The sequence below is a fragment of the Thermobia domestica genome, chromosome 4 (assembly GCF_964235325.1).
Source record: "Thermobia domestica chromosome 4, izTheDome1.hap1.1, whole genome shotgun sequence".
NCBI lineage: Eukaryota > Metazoa > Arthropoda > Insecta > Zygentoma > Lepismatidae > Thermobia > Thermobia domestica.
Window position 1 is genome coordinate 290,195,803 of NC_137457.1, and position 19,090 is coordinate 290,214,892.

Below are 19,090 nucleotides of genomic sequence, written 5' to 3' on the forward strand. Positions count from 1 at the left end.
TGTTATTCACGGACAATTCAAAAAATAAGAACATGTTGGTTGTGTATATTCTTCACATTTTCGTGAGACGAACCATTTTCTAAAGTAAGTTGGTATTATTTCCGATCATTCTGTGTATTACAGCATACTGTAGTGTACCAACATTTCGATCAATAATCTGTCAACCTCAGAGAGTTGGAAAAAGGAACTGAAATAAATATGGAAGACATCATATAGATTGTACTGGATTTAGGCCATATTTTATATATATGACAAAAAATGATCGACAATACAAATTCTCAACACTGTTTCTGTTTTGTTGTTGCTTCTTTGTGTTAAAGCTTAGCATTTTCTTCATCACAAAACAAGAAAAGAGTGCCTATTTTTCAACTTCCAAATGAACTCCGAAAGATGTTCGCATTACATTTCCCCGAAATCCCAGCGAGCTGTCAATACTCCGATTGTAAAAGTACAAAAGCAGTAGTAAGATATTCTGCTTGCAAAAAGGTGTTTGTGCTTCAATGCACAAAGAAATTGCGAGTATCATTACATTTAACAAGTGAACTATGAGGTGTATATATAGTATTATACACGTCAAGTTGAACCTCCTTATTGAATTTATTATGTAAAGTGTTTTTCAACATAATAAATATTCTATATAAAATTCAGTTTACAATTGTGATATGTAATACTTTAGAGAATCAAATACAAATTTCTAAAAATACTTCAAACTTTTGTTAATTACAGTCCTTATGTATCCTGTAGGATACATGTTCTGGACAGAAACTGAATTCTCAGCTAGCAGTGAAGAATGTTTGGAGGTATTGTCTGTACTTAAACGACCTAAAACAACATTTAAAATTATATATCTATTAGTTACTTCGTGAATGTGTAGAGGTTATGTAAGTTGGGGTAAACATGTACAGATTTTCAATATAGACCGCTGACTTAAATAATAATACACGATAACTTAGTTACCGTTTTATCTCGAGGTTACGGTGGCTTAATGATATGATTCTCTCTACTGATGCGAAAGTTGGTGACTTGAACCTACACCATGTAAGCTGGTGTAGCATTGCGCCCATGAGTTTTTTCATGGTTTCTACTATGTATTCGCACTCTATTCCACCAATTCTTCCGTTATTACTAATTGTACTTACTATCGGTTTTCTTTAGTCCCGTTTCCTGTTATCTGTCATATCATAGGATATTAAACTAAGTATTTAATTTTGTTTTTATGTAATTTTCAGGTCACAGAATGACTTGGAGCAACAGAATTTCTATTTAGAGACACAAACAAAGAAGCTGGAAGAACAGTTAGAAAAACTACGTGAATCAAGTGTATTGGATAAGCAGAAAGTAAAGGAATTAGAAGATGAAATGCGCAAGGTAAGTTTCTATCAATAAACTATAAGTATCTCTACAAAATAATGACCAAAAATTAAACTATAACAAAATAGTGACCTAAAATTAAACTATTTCCTTAGTTTAATTTCTAAGAATAACCAGAAAATTTATATTGTCAGTGATATCTTAATGTTAGAACATTCACTTCGGTAATAAAAACACCGAATTCTGCTCCAGTTCACGATTGTGGTATGATACAAGCCAAGCTCAACAATGTAAGGCGAGCCCGGTAGAAGTTAGGGGGACCCGATCCAACCATATCATAGTTCATCACCTTATTATAGTTCATTTGCAAGTCTACCACGAAAATTTTAGGTGGGCCAGTAAGAATTTAGGGAGATCCGGCTCCCCTAGCCTCAGGTATGATATCATGATTATGACGTATTCCATGTTATTCTGTCAAACTAACTAAAAAAAAAGTAGACAGAAATAGAAAATACAGTCACGGAACTTAATATGTAATAAGACATACAGTTACAAGATTCCATGAACGCGTACTGCTACGTTATATTGACAATCATGACTAATTCTTGACTCCAAATAACGTTAAAATTTTTTAGCACTTTGCTTGAAAGCATTATTTAAATTAGTTAGTACAGTAATCCCCGGACGTATATAAGTAATATATTTCGAAAATCTCTACGAAACTTGAATTTTACGTAAGTCAAGTTTGTAAATTGCTTAAGCGTAACTTTTTAAAATAGGTTTGTCAATTTAAATTACTATGTATAATCAAATTTTTATTACTGTTTTTTATCCTAAATTTTTGTGGTGATTGAATTCATTTTCAACTCACTGCAAATAGAATTTTACTTGAAATATCTTGTACTTTATTTTTTTTTTATTTTATTTTATTTTTTTTTTTTTTTACATATTACACATTTCATACTATTCCATTTCGCAGTACATAATTTTATTCTGTAAGTATGTTTTCGTATTTTTAGTTTTGCCTGCTTTAAACTAATTTAAATAGTGCTTTGAAGCAAAGTGATGTTTTAAATGTTATTGATAGGCGAGAGACAGTCATGATCGTGGTATGATGTTATTTGTCAGCTGTAAGCGTTATCTGAGGAATGCCATAATTATTTCGTATTACATATTAAGTTCTATGACTATTGTTGCCTACTTTTAATTTTGCTATTGCTTTAGCTAATTTAAGAGAAGTAAAATTAAATTTACTTGGAATGTCTTTTAAGAGTAGATATTGACGGCACCTTTTTCCTCTCCGGTTTTTCAATCAATGGAAGAACCAACGCTTAACGGTCTTATTTACTAAGTGCTAGAGAATAAAGTAGGCAACGTCCTTCAGGCACTCTCGTCTCCTCGAAATGTGACTGTCTTTCAAATATGACGTCATACAATAAATGATCAAATTACGGAGTGATATACTATATTTCAGACATTGCCTATTTCATTTCATACTAGCGTCAAGTACCCGCTTCGCTGGGTTAAAATAAGAAAAAAATAGAAATATGTTCCGTTAATCAGTCACTTTTTACTACTACCGAAGCGTTTTCTGATAATCAGTCATTTTCGATCATTTTATGTAGATATATCTTCCCCTCCCTAAGTTGCATCGTGAAAGTGAAATGATGAAAACCACCCCAGACCCGAACCTCATCTATGTTGAATATTTGATCGAGATCGGTCGGGTGATTCAAGAGTTAAGTTACAAACATAGTCACTTTAATTTTTATTTATATAGATAGATTACGCTCATCACTTGGTTTTACGGACCTCGATTTAACAGATTTCGGAACCAATGGACAAATTCTGGAGCAACCGATTCAGTTAGAAAGTCTTAATTTTTAAACTACAAATGTTGAATTTTCTGTATTATAATGTATATTTACAGTGCACCCTGTATTTTACACTATCAGGTTAGATAGTGTACAACATTTTATTATTCCTCTTTCTTTTGTAATGTAATTATGGATATTAGCGATTCTAAACTTAGTGTCGGGACTTACGATCAGTCGGCAACATTTAACGTCTATTACTCCCTGTAAACCGCTAAAAATGAGCGATAAATGTACCTCTCGTATGAAGACTGTGGAGCTCTAATTTTGACCTTTATTTGCTTTTTATTAGAAAAGATAAAATTAGAAATATCTCTTATGGCAAAATCAGTTGTTGAACATTGGAAGTAACGAAAAATTTTCTTTTCTGTTTCAAGAAAGAGAAACTGTTGGCCGATGCGAAGATTGATATTCGAATCGTCGAGAGAGAGTACAAGGACGTGCAACAGCAGCTGAAGTTTCTGCAAGAAGAGAAGAAGAAATGGGAGGAAAATCTACGTACAGAGAAACAACAGTTTGAGGAAAAATGTAGGCAACAAAGGGAAGAAAATATGAAATTGTCGGAGAAAATAGATGGATTGAATGAAGAACTGAAGGAGTCAAAAGATACTATTTTGAAATTGCAAGTAGAGAAGCAGGTAAGTTAAGAAAAAGATCTATTAATAATAATTCAAGAGACGGGATGTACTGGATATGTATGAAAGAGAGAGAGAGAGAGGGGGGAATTGAATTGTGTACTTATTTAACATATCCTTTCCTTCCTCCCTGAGACTGATACAGTTAGTTCAGCAATGTTGCAGTTTTTCTTACCCCTGCACAAGTAAAATTCCTTTGGTGGGCTTGAAAGCAGGTCTCTACAGCATGTTGAACATCATGTAGGTTCTTTAAAATCATGTTCCTTGAGGTGTTTTTTCAAATCTGGGACCAAGTAATAATCAGGTTGAGCCAAGTCAGAGAAACAGAGCGGATGGAGGACAATTGGAATCCAAGGATTCTGAATTTGGCAGTCACAACTTGTTATGCGTGAGTTGAGCAGTTGAGCAAAATGAAAATCCCTTTTGACAACTTTCCTTGGCGTTTCGTCGTAAGCGTCTCGTGCAGCTGGTCCAATAGGTTAGCATAATGCTTGTCGATGATATTAGTGTTCCGAGGTACATAGTTCACCAACAGAATACCATCTTTGTCCCAGAAAATTTAAGACACATGTTCTTTCTGGTTTCTAGGCGCGGAACCGTTTTGGTCGTAGAAACCCAGAGATTGGCTTCTTCATTGACTGATATTTGTCTCAGGACCATACATGTGCAGGCAGGTTTTATGCTTACTCAGTAATCGTGTCAAAAATTTCGGCGCACTAGGTTCAGTGAAAACTGCTGTGGATATTTTCTTCTGATTGTTATTCAAATATTTCGGCACCCACCGTGCTGAAAGCTTGCACATGTTCAGTATCCGGGCTTCTTTTCTCTTATTTTTGTATGTTTTATTTTTATTATTTTTTATTTATTTATTTATTTATTTTTTTTTCTTTATTTGGTTAATATTCGCTTCTTGTAATCATGGACATTGGAGAGCATCACATGTTGCCGGGTTGGTTGAGGTCGGAGTGTACACATTGAATCAAATTTTGCTGCTATAATTTTTTCGTACATTTTTACCGATCCGATTCTTTTCAAATTTTTACACACCTACCAGGAAGAAATGGAAATAGTGCGATTCAAACTGGTTATTTCTCGCTATAATCCCCATAGATTTAGAATTTACCAACTGGAATATAAGGTCTTTAAGAGAAAAGTGAGTGGGCAGATTATTATTATTATTATTATTATTATTATTATTATTATTATTATTATTATTATTATTATTATTATTATTATTATTATTGTTATTGTTAATATTATTATTATTATTATTATTATTATTATTATTATTATTTGTAAAGCTTTATTTATAGTGAACAGCTTTGAAAGGTAGTATGCGACGCTATAAACAGGCCTCGATACAAAATGTCTTGGCTACGAAATTTCTTGTATTTCTTACTTAAAATTGTCATTGTACCAATATTCAGTTAATTATTTTGTTTTTTGTAACTATTATTTAACTTTATTTATCCCAACAGAAAACTGAATCTCAATGTGTAGAACTAAAGGTGAAGCTGGAATCAAGTGAAGGATCTTGTAATAAGAGTAATAAGGAATTGGATCAACTTCAGCGCCAGCGAAATATGCTCAAAGATCAGATAAGTGACTTACAGAAAGAAGTACAACGCAAAGCAGAATTAGTAGATAAAATGGAAGATGAGAAAAAGAAATTGCGGGATGAGTTAGACGAAGAAAGAAGAAAAATCAATGGTCTGGAGTTGGTAAGTGATATATAAAATTATCGATACAAATTATGAATTTCCGTATTTTGCAGGAGATAAACAACTTACTCCTCCAGCAATTGCAAGATTCAACTGAATCGAAAGCAAGACCGGAGACCAGCTTCTTCGATCTGTAGTTCGGGACATCTTTCACTTTTTTTCCTTTCTTTTCATGTTATTACCGCCGTTATTTCTAACACTTACAACTAGTGTTGCAAATTACTAACATAACCATTACTACTAATCAAACTTATGCTATATCAAATCAAATTAAAATAACACAAGAGTGAGTAATAATAGACACTTACTTTGTTAACAATACCAGTGCCGTGCCGTGGAAAATCAGCGCCCGGGACGAGAGTATAGAACGGCACCCCTATACATATGAGTGAGGTCGACAAACCAGCCGCGAAGTGCCACTATGGTTGGCGCGAAGCATAAGAAAATTTTAAAAATAACCCTGCTCTTCCTTGATTTTAAGCACTTTTCATTACTTTTTTCCTTTCATTTTTTATGTGGACTAGTATAAATCTGACCCTGGTCAAATTAAATATTAGATTGAAAAATACTGCTGTTGATCTAAAATATTCCAAGTAAATTTTCCTCTCTGTTTTCTTTCCTTCTTTACTTTTTTTTTTTTTTTTATGAATTTTGCGTCCCCTTAGTTCGGCGCCCGGGGCCGTCGCACCGCTGCCCCCACATCACGGCACTGAACAATACATTTTGGAGGTCCTCACTGGTAAAAAAGAGTCCTATTTTCAAGAACCGTTTTGTGGAGAGACAGGTCATCCTTAAGATCATCTGAACACAAATTTCGACTATTGTAAGTTCCGTTGACATTCTGTCTCTGTCATTGGGCCATAAAATTTTCATTACACTAAACAGTAGTTTGATTGTGGTAAACTTCGACATGTGCATTACTGGCTGGTATTGCGAAAATATACTGCATTAGTTAGATTAAGTTTGCTACATCTGCTTTTCCGAAGAAAAGTTCAGTGTATAATTTACAAGTATTACTGTTCTCCTTATTAAGTTTTAGTACAATAGATTATAAAGCAGAGTATCTATCTGTCACGAAATTCACGAAAAAGTCACGAAATTAGAAAACGGTCATGAAAGTCACGAAAAGGTCACGAAATTTAGAATTTTGGGTCACGATTTTTTTAACTGTGCAAATGTAAGTACAAATTGAAAAATTTTGTTTTATAAAACGTCAAAATTCACCACCAAAAATGTATATGGTCGGCTTTAGACGCTACGAAATCGCAAGCAAAACACGTTTCTATCGCATGGATGAAAATTCGGCCTAATTCGCAAACATATTCGCTCTTGAAAATGTTAAAAAAAAGTTTATGATTTGGTAAAGAAAAGGTCACGAAAAAGTCACTAAACTTCATTTTGAAATTTTAATAGACACCCTGTAAAGCAAAGAACTCAATGAACACTTCATTTCATTTAAAACTAACTTCAATTTTCATCCCCACTTCTGCCAAATCATTAAACGGGGTTCTCACAGGTATGGAAAGTCAGGGAATGTGATTTTTGTCAGGGAAAATCAAGAAAACTATTGAAAAGTTCTTTAATTTCAAGGAAATTATTTGAAATTTCTTTAATGTCAAACAAATAAAGTAGTCATTCTGGATAATGATGGCAACTTTGAAGTAATAATGTTACTTGAGATGTAGAGATCATAAAGTACAACAATATAAAATAATAGGTTAGGCATTAAATTATATCAAAGTGTTTTATGCCATGATTCCTGATTAGGTTCTTAACTCTGAAATTAGTTGAGCTACAGCATGTAGCTCCAGCATTGACTCCATTAATGAAGACAGAGTATGGTGTCTCTGACCTTCTGAAGTGAGATGCATACGTCTTTATAGCCGACTTCAAAGAAAGAATGAAATTTTTAATTCGACCCGTTTATATATGTGTTGTGCGTATGTTCAAGCGTAAGTCTTCTGCACTGGTGCACCAATTTTAATGTTTTTTGTTTGTTTGAAAGAGTATTCTTTTCCAGTTGTTCGACATAAATTTGATTTCAATTTGAGTTTAGCATCCCGTTCAGCAGCGAGGCTTTTATGAGACGTGGACCTGCAGCTTAATGTGGAATCCAAACGTGAGCTCCCAGGTCCCTTACGCCACAGGCGCGTTCGCTAACCGCTTAACAACGCCAGGGAGCTCAAATCTCTATTATTATCACGCGATAATATCAAGTGACTTGCATCTGCTTCTCTTTCTCAAAATGTTCTTACAATTTATATAAATAATAAACAAAATTTTTGCAAATAAATTACATTATTTTTCTTTTTATATATATGAAGTGGGGCAGAAAGGATGGACGTGTTTTCAAAAATCCACAGCTTTATTTCTGTTGATATTGAAATGGCGGCCAAACTCTCGCTGAATTGTCGTGATAGACTCGTTATTCTTGACGAAACTAATCATAGGCAAAAAACATGATGCTCTGTCGTCCACGGCTCCATGGTTCAATCTGAAAATACAAATGAATAAATAAATAAAACAACAAACAATAAAATGCTAAGACTTCACGAACATAATGACAGCTTCTGCACATTTTTCACTTAAACTACGGGAGAGTTTTAGCCATTTCAATAATATCTCGTTCTTTCTGCCCCATCTTGTATAAAATTAGTCTTTGTGTATATCGTCATTCATTACATTCCATATACATTTTTTATAAATGTTAATAAGATTTCATCATTCTTTTTTCCTAGAATATTAATCTTCTTAAGGAGACTTGTGTTATGTTGGAAGAGCAAATCGTTGACTTCGAAAAACTTAACAAAACTTACGAAGGAAAACTGGAAAAGAGTCACGAGGAAAGGTTTGTGCTTAAATAAGTTCATTTATTAATTTTTATACTTATCGACACAGAACATGCATTACCGCCCAATTGTAGTGTCTACATATGATACTTGAATACATAATGTTAAATTATAATCATATTAATACTTGAATACAAAATATTACATTATAATGATACTTATACTTTAATATAGAATATTAAATTAAAATGATTCAGAATAGTTAATATTAGTTTTTGAACGATTTTTCAGAACAAATAAATATGTCTACATCTTTATAACTCTTACTGATTTTGTTGTATGTAGCACAAATTCCCCAAGTATGTGACATATGCAATGCTTTTGTATGTGCCTTCCTGCAGTAGAATAGGCCACTATTTCCTTTGCGTGGTTTGAGGGATGAAACCTGGATCATTATCTTCTCAAGTATGCCTGTACATTCTACAGGCTGTCCGAGAAGTCCTTCCCTGATTACAGAAATTGATAACTCAGGCTAGAAATAAGATAGAAATATGAAACTGGTGTTGAATTGTTTACAAACTATAAGAGTTTTGGTCACATCAGTACACTTCCACATGAGCACCCTTGGTAGCACGTAGCACATCTAGGCGATATTCAATTTCCATCCACACATTAGCCAACATCACTGGAGGGATCGATGCAACGACTGTGGTTATTCGTTGCTGCAGGGTTTCAAGATCTGGTACACTTGTTCGGTAGACCTCATCCTTGACATAACCCCATAAAAAGAAGTCTAATGGGGTTATGTCAGAAGAGCGTGGAGGCCAAGCTGTTGGTCCATCACGACCAATCCATCGCCCAGGAAATGTCCTATCGAGATAGGCACGGACGTCCAAACCCCAATGAGGTGGTGCACCGTCTTGCTGAAAAACGACATCGGGGCGAAACCTAACACAGACAAAAACTTTTATAGTTTGTAAACAATTCAACACCAGTTTCATATTTCTATCTTATTTCTAGCCTGAGTTATCAATTTCTGTAATCAGGGAAGGACTTCTCGGACACCTTGTATTTTGTTGCGCAAAAGTCTGTGAAAGAAAACTAGGTCGTTCAACGCCCATCTTTTGTTCAAATGTCTGAAGTGTAAAGTTATCAAGTAAATTATCATGCAGTTCATATTTTGGGTAAAATCCTGTCCTTTTGTATGCGGGAAAACGTAAGAATTTTCTTTGTATCTGCTCGATTTTTTGGCTACGTGTTTCCACAGAAGTGTTTTAAATAAGGGAGGCATATTCAAGTTTGCATCTTACGTAAGAAAAACAAAGCACTTTTAAAGTGTTATCATTCGTAAATTCTTTGATTGTTCTCATAAGAAACACAAGGTTTATATATGCATGCTTGGTTTATGTAATACTTTTCTGTTCTACGATTTTTTCTTTCAAAAAATCAAGGATATTATACATCGTACAAGTTCAGCCGAACTCATCCGATCGGGATCAAACTTGGCATGGTGGTAGATCTTAATCTAGTATAAAAGCGTATATCATTTTATGTTGTAATCAATCGAAATCAAACGTGACTTGGTAATAGAACTTGACCTACTATATAAGCGTCTGAAACTTTACGTTCTGTATGGGTTCAGTTCCCGATTTATGGCGCGTGAAATTTTCAAAGAAAGAAAAAAAAAAAATCAATGGAACTCATTCAGTTGCAATCAAACGTGACTTGGAAATAGAACTTGACTTGCTACATAAAGGTGTGAAATCTTAACATTGTCTAATGGTTTGGTTCCCAAGTTATGGGCGTCAAATTTTGAGTCAGTTTCGAAAACAAAAAGTCATACACCAAACTCATCTGATCGGGACCACTTTTGATATGGTGAAATATCTTGAACTGCTATTTGAGGCTTTCTGTTTCCAACCTCTGGATGGTCAAATTTTGAGTCACATTTTCGGAAACAAAATTATATCCCCAACTCCTTTGATGAGGGATTAATTTCGCCAAGATCTGCTATATAAGCGTGTGAAATATTATGTTGTGTCGGTTTTCAGTTCCCGAGTTACGGGCGGTCAAATTTTGAGTCATATTTTCGAACACAAAGAGTCATATACCGAATTCATGCGATCGGGATAAAATTTGGCATGGTTGTGGACTTTAACCTCCTATGTAAATGTTGTGCAGGTTTTTGATTTCCAAGTTATGGGCAGTCATATTTAAGAAGAAAGAAAAGAAAATGAAAAAAATTACAGGACTCATCGGATCAGGACCAAACTTGACCTAGACCTGCTATATGCTTTTTGTTGCTAAGTTGAATACAAAGTTCTATATCAGTTTACTGGGCATAATAAAAACCTAATAAATATTAAATAAAAATCAGTATTGTGCAGGAAAATCAATAAATAAAATAAATAAGTAAATTAAAATGAAATGAAGGACGATTTTTGTCACTGCGTATTTAATTTGCTTTTGTAAAATTAACTTCATAGTAATTACGTAAATTTAGTATAATCGATAGATTTGGATTCCTATGTCTCTTCATAGTTCGTTTGCAAGGGTGCCGACAGGCTGATTTCAGGACGCAGGTTGGTCTCATAAGAATATTTGGAGAAACATAATTTTTCTTCGCAAATGATATTATCAGATAGGAGAGTGATCGATATGGGGAGGAGAAAAGTACATCTGGGGGGATAGTGGGAAATTTAGAGCGAGAAAGTTAAATTTGGAAGGGATAGCGCCGAAACCCCTGGTTAACATATACGGAAGAACTGTTAAATCTCTAGTTCTTTCATGAAAAAATCAGCTTAAAAATTTCTACGTAAACAACCAGCTTATCAAATTTTCTTGTTTCACTTCGAGAACCGTTGCACCAAATGTCCAAATTGCGTTTATAAAATTATTAGATTTTTATATGAGTAACTTCGTGAATAAAACGTCAGAATAAGTGCCCGGAACTATACAGGAAAATTTTTATAGACACAGTCAACGAAGTAAATGCTTTACTTACCTTTTTAGTAATTATTAAGAAATAACTTCACCCTATATTTTTATTCTTCTTTCTTCTTATTATTATCTCATTGTACCAGATGATGCATCTCATCCTAACGTAGTACACCAAATGTTTAAATTTGAAACAGTAGCTTAGTGGTAGAGTTCTTACCTCTGGTGCGTGATGTCCCTGGTTCGATCCCAGGCCAAGTAAGTTTGTGAAAAAAAAATCAAATGAAATCTTTAAGTTTAACGTCCCACGGTTATGCCGGTTAGTCTAAAGGAGACGGTAATAATGGGAAATTAGTAAAATGGTGGAATGAAGAAAGTGGCAGGAAACGGGAGAACCCCGAGAAAACCCACGAGCACGGTGTTTGTCCACCACAAGGTCCACACGGTGCGAACTGGGATCGAACCGGGACCCCAAGCACCGGAGGTGAACGCTCTACCATTGAGCCACCGCGTCCCCTAAGTAAGTTTGTGGTGGAGAACATGGTGCTAGTGGGTTTTCTCGGGTACTTCCGTTTCGTCCCACTTTCTCATTCCACCAATTCTTCCATCATCATTCACTTGCTTTAATCATCATCTCCCTTCGCCGAATCGGCATTATCACGGAACATTAAACTCGCCAGATTTCATTTTTTTTTTCATTTCCTTTTTGAAATAGTAAGTGTGAAGTTATTTTGCAAATAGCTATATTTATGATATTAATTCAAAAGTGTGTCGCTTTCAGACGTAAGCTGTTGGAAGATCTTGAGAAATTGCAGAATGATTTACGGCTGACAAAGCAAACCATAAATGAGGAAAAATCGTTAAAGATCTGCGCAGAGAAGAAACTTCAGAGGGTAGAGGCTGAGAAAAAAGACAAAGAGGATGAAATGGAAAAAGAAATTGCTTCATTGCAGTCACGTGTTCAAGAATACAAAGCTATGGCTGAGCAGCTTACGCAACAAGTAAGTACCTTGTACTTTGACACAAATTAAGTAATACCCTCTTATTATGTGTCCGAGGAATCCTAATTGGATTGTTGTATTAGTATGATTTTGGTAACTGTAAGATACGAATGAGAAACAAGTTTGTTTTTTTAATTTTATTTATTTATTTATTTATTTTTACAGAAAACACTAAAAGTCAGCAATAAGTTATTGAAATGTTGATCACTAGACACTAGGTCTGCCAGATTTTTCACAGAAGTAAAGGGAAGATCTTACGACTGAAATAATAATAATAATAATAATAATAATAATAATAATAATAAAACCTTGAAGATATGTGACATTCAGAATTTATGTATAACAAACATATTTGATTTCACATTCTAACGTAGAATAATTTTAACTGAAAACTGGGGCGCACTCATTAAAATAAATTGCAATACACAAAATACACACAAAAAGTGTTGACAAAAATCACGATCTCATGTGGTTCGGATTCCGCGTTAATCAGTAGGTCCACGTTTCATATATGTAGACTCGCTGCTGGAAGGGACGTTAAACTGAAAATCAAATCAAATCAAAAATCACGGTCAGGGTTGAAAGAAAAAAGTAGTTTCCAGAAGAAATGTGGTTAGACAGAATTTGAGGAATACGAAAGAAATACATAATCGTGTCACTGTAGTAATTAATAAAATAGAATCCTCCTGACAAGTGAGAGATCAGGGTTCGGGTCCCTGACACTTTGTATTATTATTACTGACTAATAAATTTATTTGATTCTCTAACATTGTTTCGTTCACAATGATGTGATGTTAAACCTAATATTGTACTTCACACTTGAAAGTACTTTCATTCTTTGTCACACCTTTTACAGTAAAACAAGTTGACTATAAAATATACGGGAAGTCTTGCATTACGCGGTTTTACTCTAACGTGGTCTTCATTATTATACACATTTACTAAAATGCATTTATGCATGTAGACGTTGTGATACTGCATAAGTCGAGGAAAGTACATTGGCTTACGATGTGTCTGTGTTAACTACGATTAAAAAATGGAGGCTCAGTAGTGGAGTGCTCACCTCATGAACGAGGTTGACTCCTATTTCAATCCTAGGCCACAGAGTTGTGGTAATCAGCAGCCTCATAATTCTCCCGTTTCCTCTTACATTCTTATTCCATCATTTTCTTATATTATGATCATTTACTTTCATTAATTTGCCCGTTCTCCTTTAACATATAGGGCACATAACCATAGCAGATAAAACTAAAACTTATAAGTTGCAATCAAATTTTTTAAAATCCATTTTTAAAGTTTTTAAAACACCTTTTGTATGTAGGTTGTTCAATATACGTTTCCCTAAGTTGTAAAGTATTTATTTTTTAAGATGCATTTGTAAATTATACATAAATGTGTAGGCATATCTTTCCTCACCTCACCAAATAATCCTCATTGAGATTCAGGCATTTGTTTCATCGTTGCATCAATTTGTCCAAACCCTTTGCAAAAAAAATCAGAGCTCTGGCTATTTAGCACTCTCTTCACATTTTTTATCACCAGTTGATAAGAGACCAGCTCGCTTATGTCTAACCTGAACTCTTCTTCAGGAAAACACAATTCGACATAAGCGATCTGGTCTCTTCTTGACAATAACACCGCCTCCCCACTCCCACTCAGCACCCAAACAAAACACAAAATTGAAGAATTAAGGTGGGAACGGTTGTCCCATTCTCCATACAACCTCAATTTAGCGCCGAGTTATTTCCATCTTTTTCCAGTGTTAAAGTCTGCATTCCAAAGTGAATGTTTCGAAACAAAATGAAAAATGAAGCGTAATGTGAGGAGAGTATTAAACAGTCAGAGCCCTGATTTTTTGCAAAGGGTTTGGGCAAATTGGTGCAACGGTGAGACAAATGCCTGAATCTCAATGAGGATTATGTGGAGAGGTGAGAGAGTTTACAAATGTATCGTAAAAAATAAATGTTTTACAGTTTAGGGAAACTTATATATTGATCGAGCCACGTAGGTTTAAAAGAATTTTCTGTATTTTTACAGTCACTTTTTTTTTTTTTTTTTAAATCTTATATATAAAAGAGAACGCACAAATCCTTTGTTCCCTCATCACGCTAATACGGCTGAACCAATTTCTTTCATTTTTGGGGGGTTATTAGGATTTGGACCCTAGATGGTTTTTATCATATCACTTTAATTTTCAATTACCAGTGTCTTGAGATAATTGACCATTCAAGTGTCCATAACGTACAAATCCTTTGTTAGTTCATCATAGGTAAAAATAAACGTATTTATATGCAACCCGCATGACCGTGTCACTCGGCGGGTTAACATAAATGACAGGCGATATAATGTTAACATTTACTGCAATCTACTATGGTTTTTATCATATCACTTGAAAGCGAAAAAGTAAAAATTATCTAAGTAACAAGGTTTATTGCGTTCCGGGGTGACCCCAGCGAAGCGGGGTGAACGCTGCTAGTAAATCTATAAACTTAATAATTATTTTATATTTTTGTAATGAACAAATTCAATTAAAACCCATTATACATAGATATGGAACTATACGGTATTGCGTAGTTTGCACATTTTTTGGCAGCAATTAGCTGCTTTATGTAAGGTATTTCTGTACCTATTTGTATTAAAATTAAAGAAAAATACGGGGAGCGGGCATGTGTGATGCGAAGAATCTCTAAGTGGTTGTTTGGAGGCCATGTAAGGTTGTTGTTCGGAGGTCATGTAAGCTTGTGGTCCTTGAGTTTTCTCGGTTCTCTGTCTTTCTGTCCGCCTGCCTCTTTCATTATTATTATTATTATTATTCCTCCAAGTCTTCCGTTCCTTTAGCTTGCACTGCATTAAATTGAAAATTTCAATTCATTTTCTTGTAGGTCAACTACTTAGAGACTCAGTGTTCAACAGCTGAACTTAATGAGAGAAACGCTAACCGAATGGTTGAGAGTTTGACAGCAGAGAATTTGAGATTAAAGGACGATATGAGTCAACAGATAACACAAATGTTGTCCTTCAAAGAATCAAACTTCAAGTTGACTCAGGAGCTGGATGACGCAGAGAAAGAAATTAAAAAGTTACAAAGCAGGTATGTAGTTACTCAACCGTTATATTGTTTTGTCTTGATTAAAAAACATGAAGGTGCAATCAGAGATACTCTCTCATAAACCACAAGAATTAAATTTGATAGGAGAGAGTTACGAATCTACTGCTAAACATAAGAGATATTTACTCATAAGGCAAATACAACTGATTAGAAGAATATCTCGTAATAATTAAGTTGCTTACTGTCAAATCTGTATTATAAAATTGAAAATCACTAGGTTTTTTACTCTTAATCTCTTGAACCACACGACCGATCTGGATCAAATTTTTATCATAAATCACTTCGACGGTGCAACTTAGGAGACAGGGAGTGGACAAAATATTTTAAAATGATCGAAAGTGACAGATATTAGTTTCGAATCTATAGTTTTCGTGCTCGCTGAGAAGAACAGTGACACTCCCAATGTTTTTTTTTTTTTTTTTTAATCCAAATTCAGCAACGAACTTTGGGGACGAGGATAAGTTTTATATATATAGGGGGTGTCAAAACAACACCGACAACGTTTGGGAGGTGATTCCTGACACCAAGATAAGACGAAAAGTATAGACCAACCTGGGTGCACAAATGCTTCCTTGCGGAGTTATAGGCTGCCGAAAACATGAAAAAGTGAAGTTTAAAGGTCCATAGCTCCGAAACTATGGGACCTACAGTAGTCGGGTCAAGACTTTATTTAGGAACTAGTATGTGTCCTATCCAAATATTCATGTTTCAGAATCCTGCGGTACTTCCGTAACAATTTTGTAGAGGTGGTTTGTGAGTACTTCAAATTATAAGACCGTATTCAAACTCCCTCTCCAAAAATTGTGTGAAGGGAAGGAAGCATTTGTACACCCAGGTTGGTCTATACTTTTCGTCTTATCTTGATGTCACGAATCACCTCCCAAACGTTGCCGGTTTTGTTTTGAAACACCCAATATATATATATCGGGTGTCCAATATACAATGCAACCCAATATACCAATACAATGTCCAATATACCAAAACGAAGCTTTGTTCATGCATATATTTTAAACTAGGAAGCAATGATTGAAGTGCACTAGGAACCACACAGTGTTGCCAGATGTGTCCAAAGATGTAAATCAATTTTTTTTTTGCAAAACATATAAATTGACTCATAACTCATACGTATGGATGTTTTGTCGTTAATTTTCAGTTTGTTTAGTTGGAGTAGCTCGGAAATTATGGAGCAGAAAAAAGAATTTTTCATTTCCACCCATAACTAATCGGATGAGGCCTCTGTAAGGGGGAACTAGGAAAATCGTAGTTTTTATGAATTAACACTCTGAATTGGCAACTCTGCTGATGTTTCAGTGCATTAAAAGGTGTGTTAAGGGTCTGTCTTCATTATGCAATTCCTGAAAATAACGAAGAAGAAACTTTGAAATTATCATGATAAAACTGTTACATGCACCCGGTAACACTGCTATTACCACGCAATGAGTTATGAGATCTACAACAGATGCTGGAAGTACCCCCTGCTTTGATTCAAACACAGGTTCACACGTTTCACCATGTTGGCAGCAACTTTTCGAAGAGTAGAAGTGTTAATGTTCTCAATGGTACTGCGAATGTCCGTTTCCAGGTCTTGTATAGTTCGAGGATTTTTCCTCTATTCCTCTTGCTTTAAGTAACCCTATAGAAATGAATAGCAGCGTTGCCGGGTGCATGTAAGTAAAAGTTTTTTTATGCTTTTTATGACTGGCGGATGTTTGTAACTAGAAAGATCTCCTTGTCTCTTGCAGCCCTGTGTCAAAATGTGAAATAGGATTTGTAATTCTCTATGTGACTGGCGATGCTGATTTAAATGAAAGCATTGATGGTCTCCAAACCGAACACTAATATATACATACAACAGGTATACATACAGCATGTTTACATGCAATAACTTTGTGATATAAAGTATATCAGGCGCTCAGGTTTTCGTTTTTAAAGTGGAAGATACTTTTTTTGTTTATTGATCCATACTTTGCGTTTTAATACATGTCATACAACTAGACACTATCGTTCTTACATTGCAACAATATATGTTTATCTTTCATATTATTTGATCTGTATTTCTATAGCGCTTTTGCACAGAATATGACCTTTTAGTTTTCTTCACATAATAGCGTCTCTGTTTCTTTTCCAATATAATGAATACATTTTCATATCATCTTTTCTCATTTTCCACTGTAGTATAAAAAAATATATTTTCAAACTCTATATATATTATTACGCCACTACAAAGTAGTATCTCTAATACTACTTTGGCACAAAAATCTTTTAATTCCTCTTTATCTCACAGTCCTCTTCAAACTGAACTGTAAGAACAATATACTACATAGATGAAAAAAAAAAAAACAGAATAAAGGATTAAATCAAGCCAATCCTTCTTCACTGACTCCTCTCAAAAAACTTAATTGTCTAGGGTATGATTAATATTATTCTTATTGCAATCCGGGCACAGGGAAACTTTGGTTTTAAAGAACGAAACATTACTTAGGCTTTCTTAATATTTTATTCGTAGACTAGATATGAGCAAAAATTAAAATTTCTCTACGAGAAGCAGCGAAAAGAGTTCTCTCTCAGGACTCTGGAAACTTTACCCGTGAGGGATCGAACTCGGAACCCATCACTCCCTACTTGGATACGAATACATGCTAGTTTATGCTCTAATTTATAAGTGTCCTGTGGCATAAGTTTTTCTGCCCTCTTTAACGGAACAGCTCCACTCTGCCTTAACTTTAAAAGCAATTCCTTGAATCAAAGAAAATGCTTGGCCTATCTACACAGGTCTCCAGAACTCTAGAGAACCTGCGAAAAGGAAACCCTGACTAAAACAAATACAAGGTGAATAGGTTAAGTTAAGGTAGGAAATAAGTCTCTTTCATGAGACTATAAACTGGCCCGTGCTGTGGACCTTGCCCTAACCAAGTCTCTCATTTCGAGACAATAAACTGGCCACCAAAAATTAGGCCTTGCCCTAAATAAGGTCTCGCTCTAAAAGAGACCAGAAACTTATCTCTTTTCCAAGAGATAATCACTAACACAGGATTAGGATCAGGGAATCAAAAAAGGAAAACAATAAACTTTTACTAGAGAAACAAAACTCAGGGGACTCGAACCCAAAACCATTTTGGAGTTCGAAATTAGAATTCCTTAATGTCCTATCAAAAGATTAAAACATATCTCACAATACAAAATCTATTTAATACGTATCCCCACGTCCTCGGCGTGAATAAAATTAAACTATCAAACAAAAAAGAATTCTCCCCAGAAAAACTATTCTTTAGTTATATACGAAAATAAACTCCTATTCCCTATCCTTGGCCATTCCGAGAGACCATCCTAACCTGCCAGCCTTAAACAGCATAGATAAAAAAAATTGGTTGATCCAACAGACATTAGGACCGTCGGTCGAACGTAACCATGTGGTCCAGAGTGTCAGAAGAAAACGCCTACCAAGCGAAACAGCTCGGTATATATACGATTCGGCTCACACGTGGCAGCATCCAAAAACGAAAAGATCTCTAGCTAAAATAAAGAAAGATCGTTGAAAATTTGAAAAAACCGACGCTACCAACCTCCCCCCTTGAAGTTCTAACAGTTAACAAGCACGTATCCGATTCCTAAACTATGTAAGCAAATGTAACAGTGTATCTATCTAAGCAGAAAATCTTTAAAGGCAATCTCTCTTAATGCTATATGCAATAAAAAAAAACGCTAAATATGAT

General features: G+C 34.8%; 1 protein-coding gene across 5 annotated transcripts in view; it reads left to right on the forward strand.

The window, feature by feature from the left end:
• sti (citron rho-interacting kinase sticky) overlaps positions 1–19,090 on the forward strand; it is a 247,607-nt gene that overhangs the window by 96,980 nt on the left and 131,537 nt on the right. For all 5 annotated transcript variants that reach the window (XM_081756122.1, XM_081756119.1, XM_081756118.1 and 2 more), the window contains exons 18-23: positions 1,230–1,368; positions 3,563–3,823; positions 5,299–5,541; positions 8,280–8,389; positions 12,049–12,268; positions 15,151–15,359. In XM_081756122.1, coding sequence (XP_081612248.1) covers positions 1,230–1,368; positions 3,563–3,823; positions 5,299–5,541; positions 8,280–8,389; positions 12,049–12,268; positions 15,151–15,359 — 1,182 coding nt within the window. The remainder of the gene's footprint in view (positions 1–1,229; positions 1,369–3,562; positions 3,824–5,298; positions 5,542–8,279; positions 8,390–12,048; positions 12,269–15,150; positions 15,360–19,090) is intronic.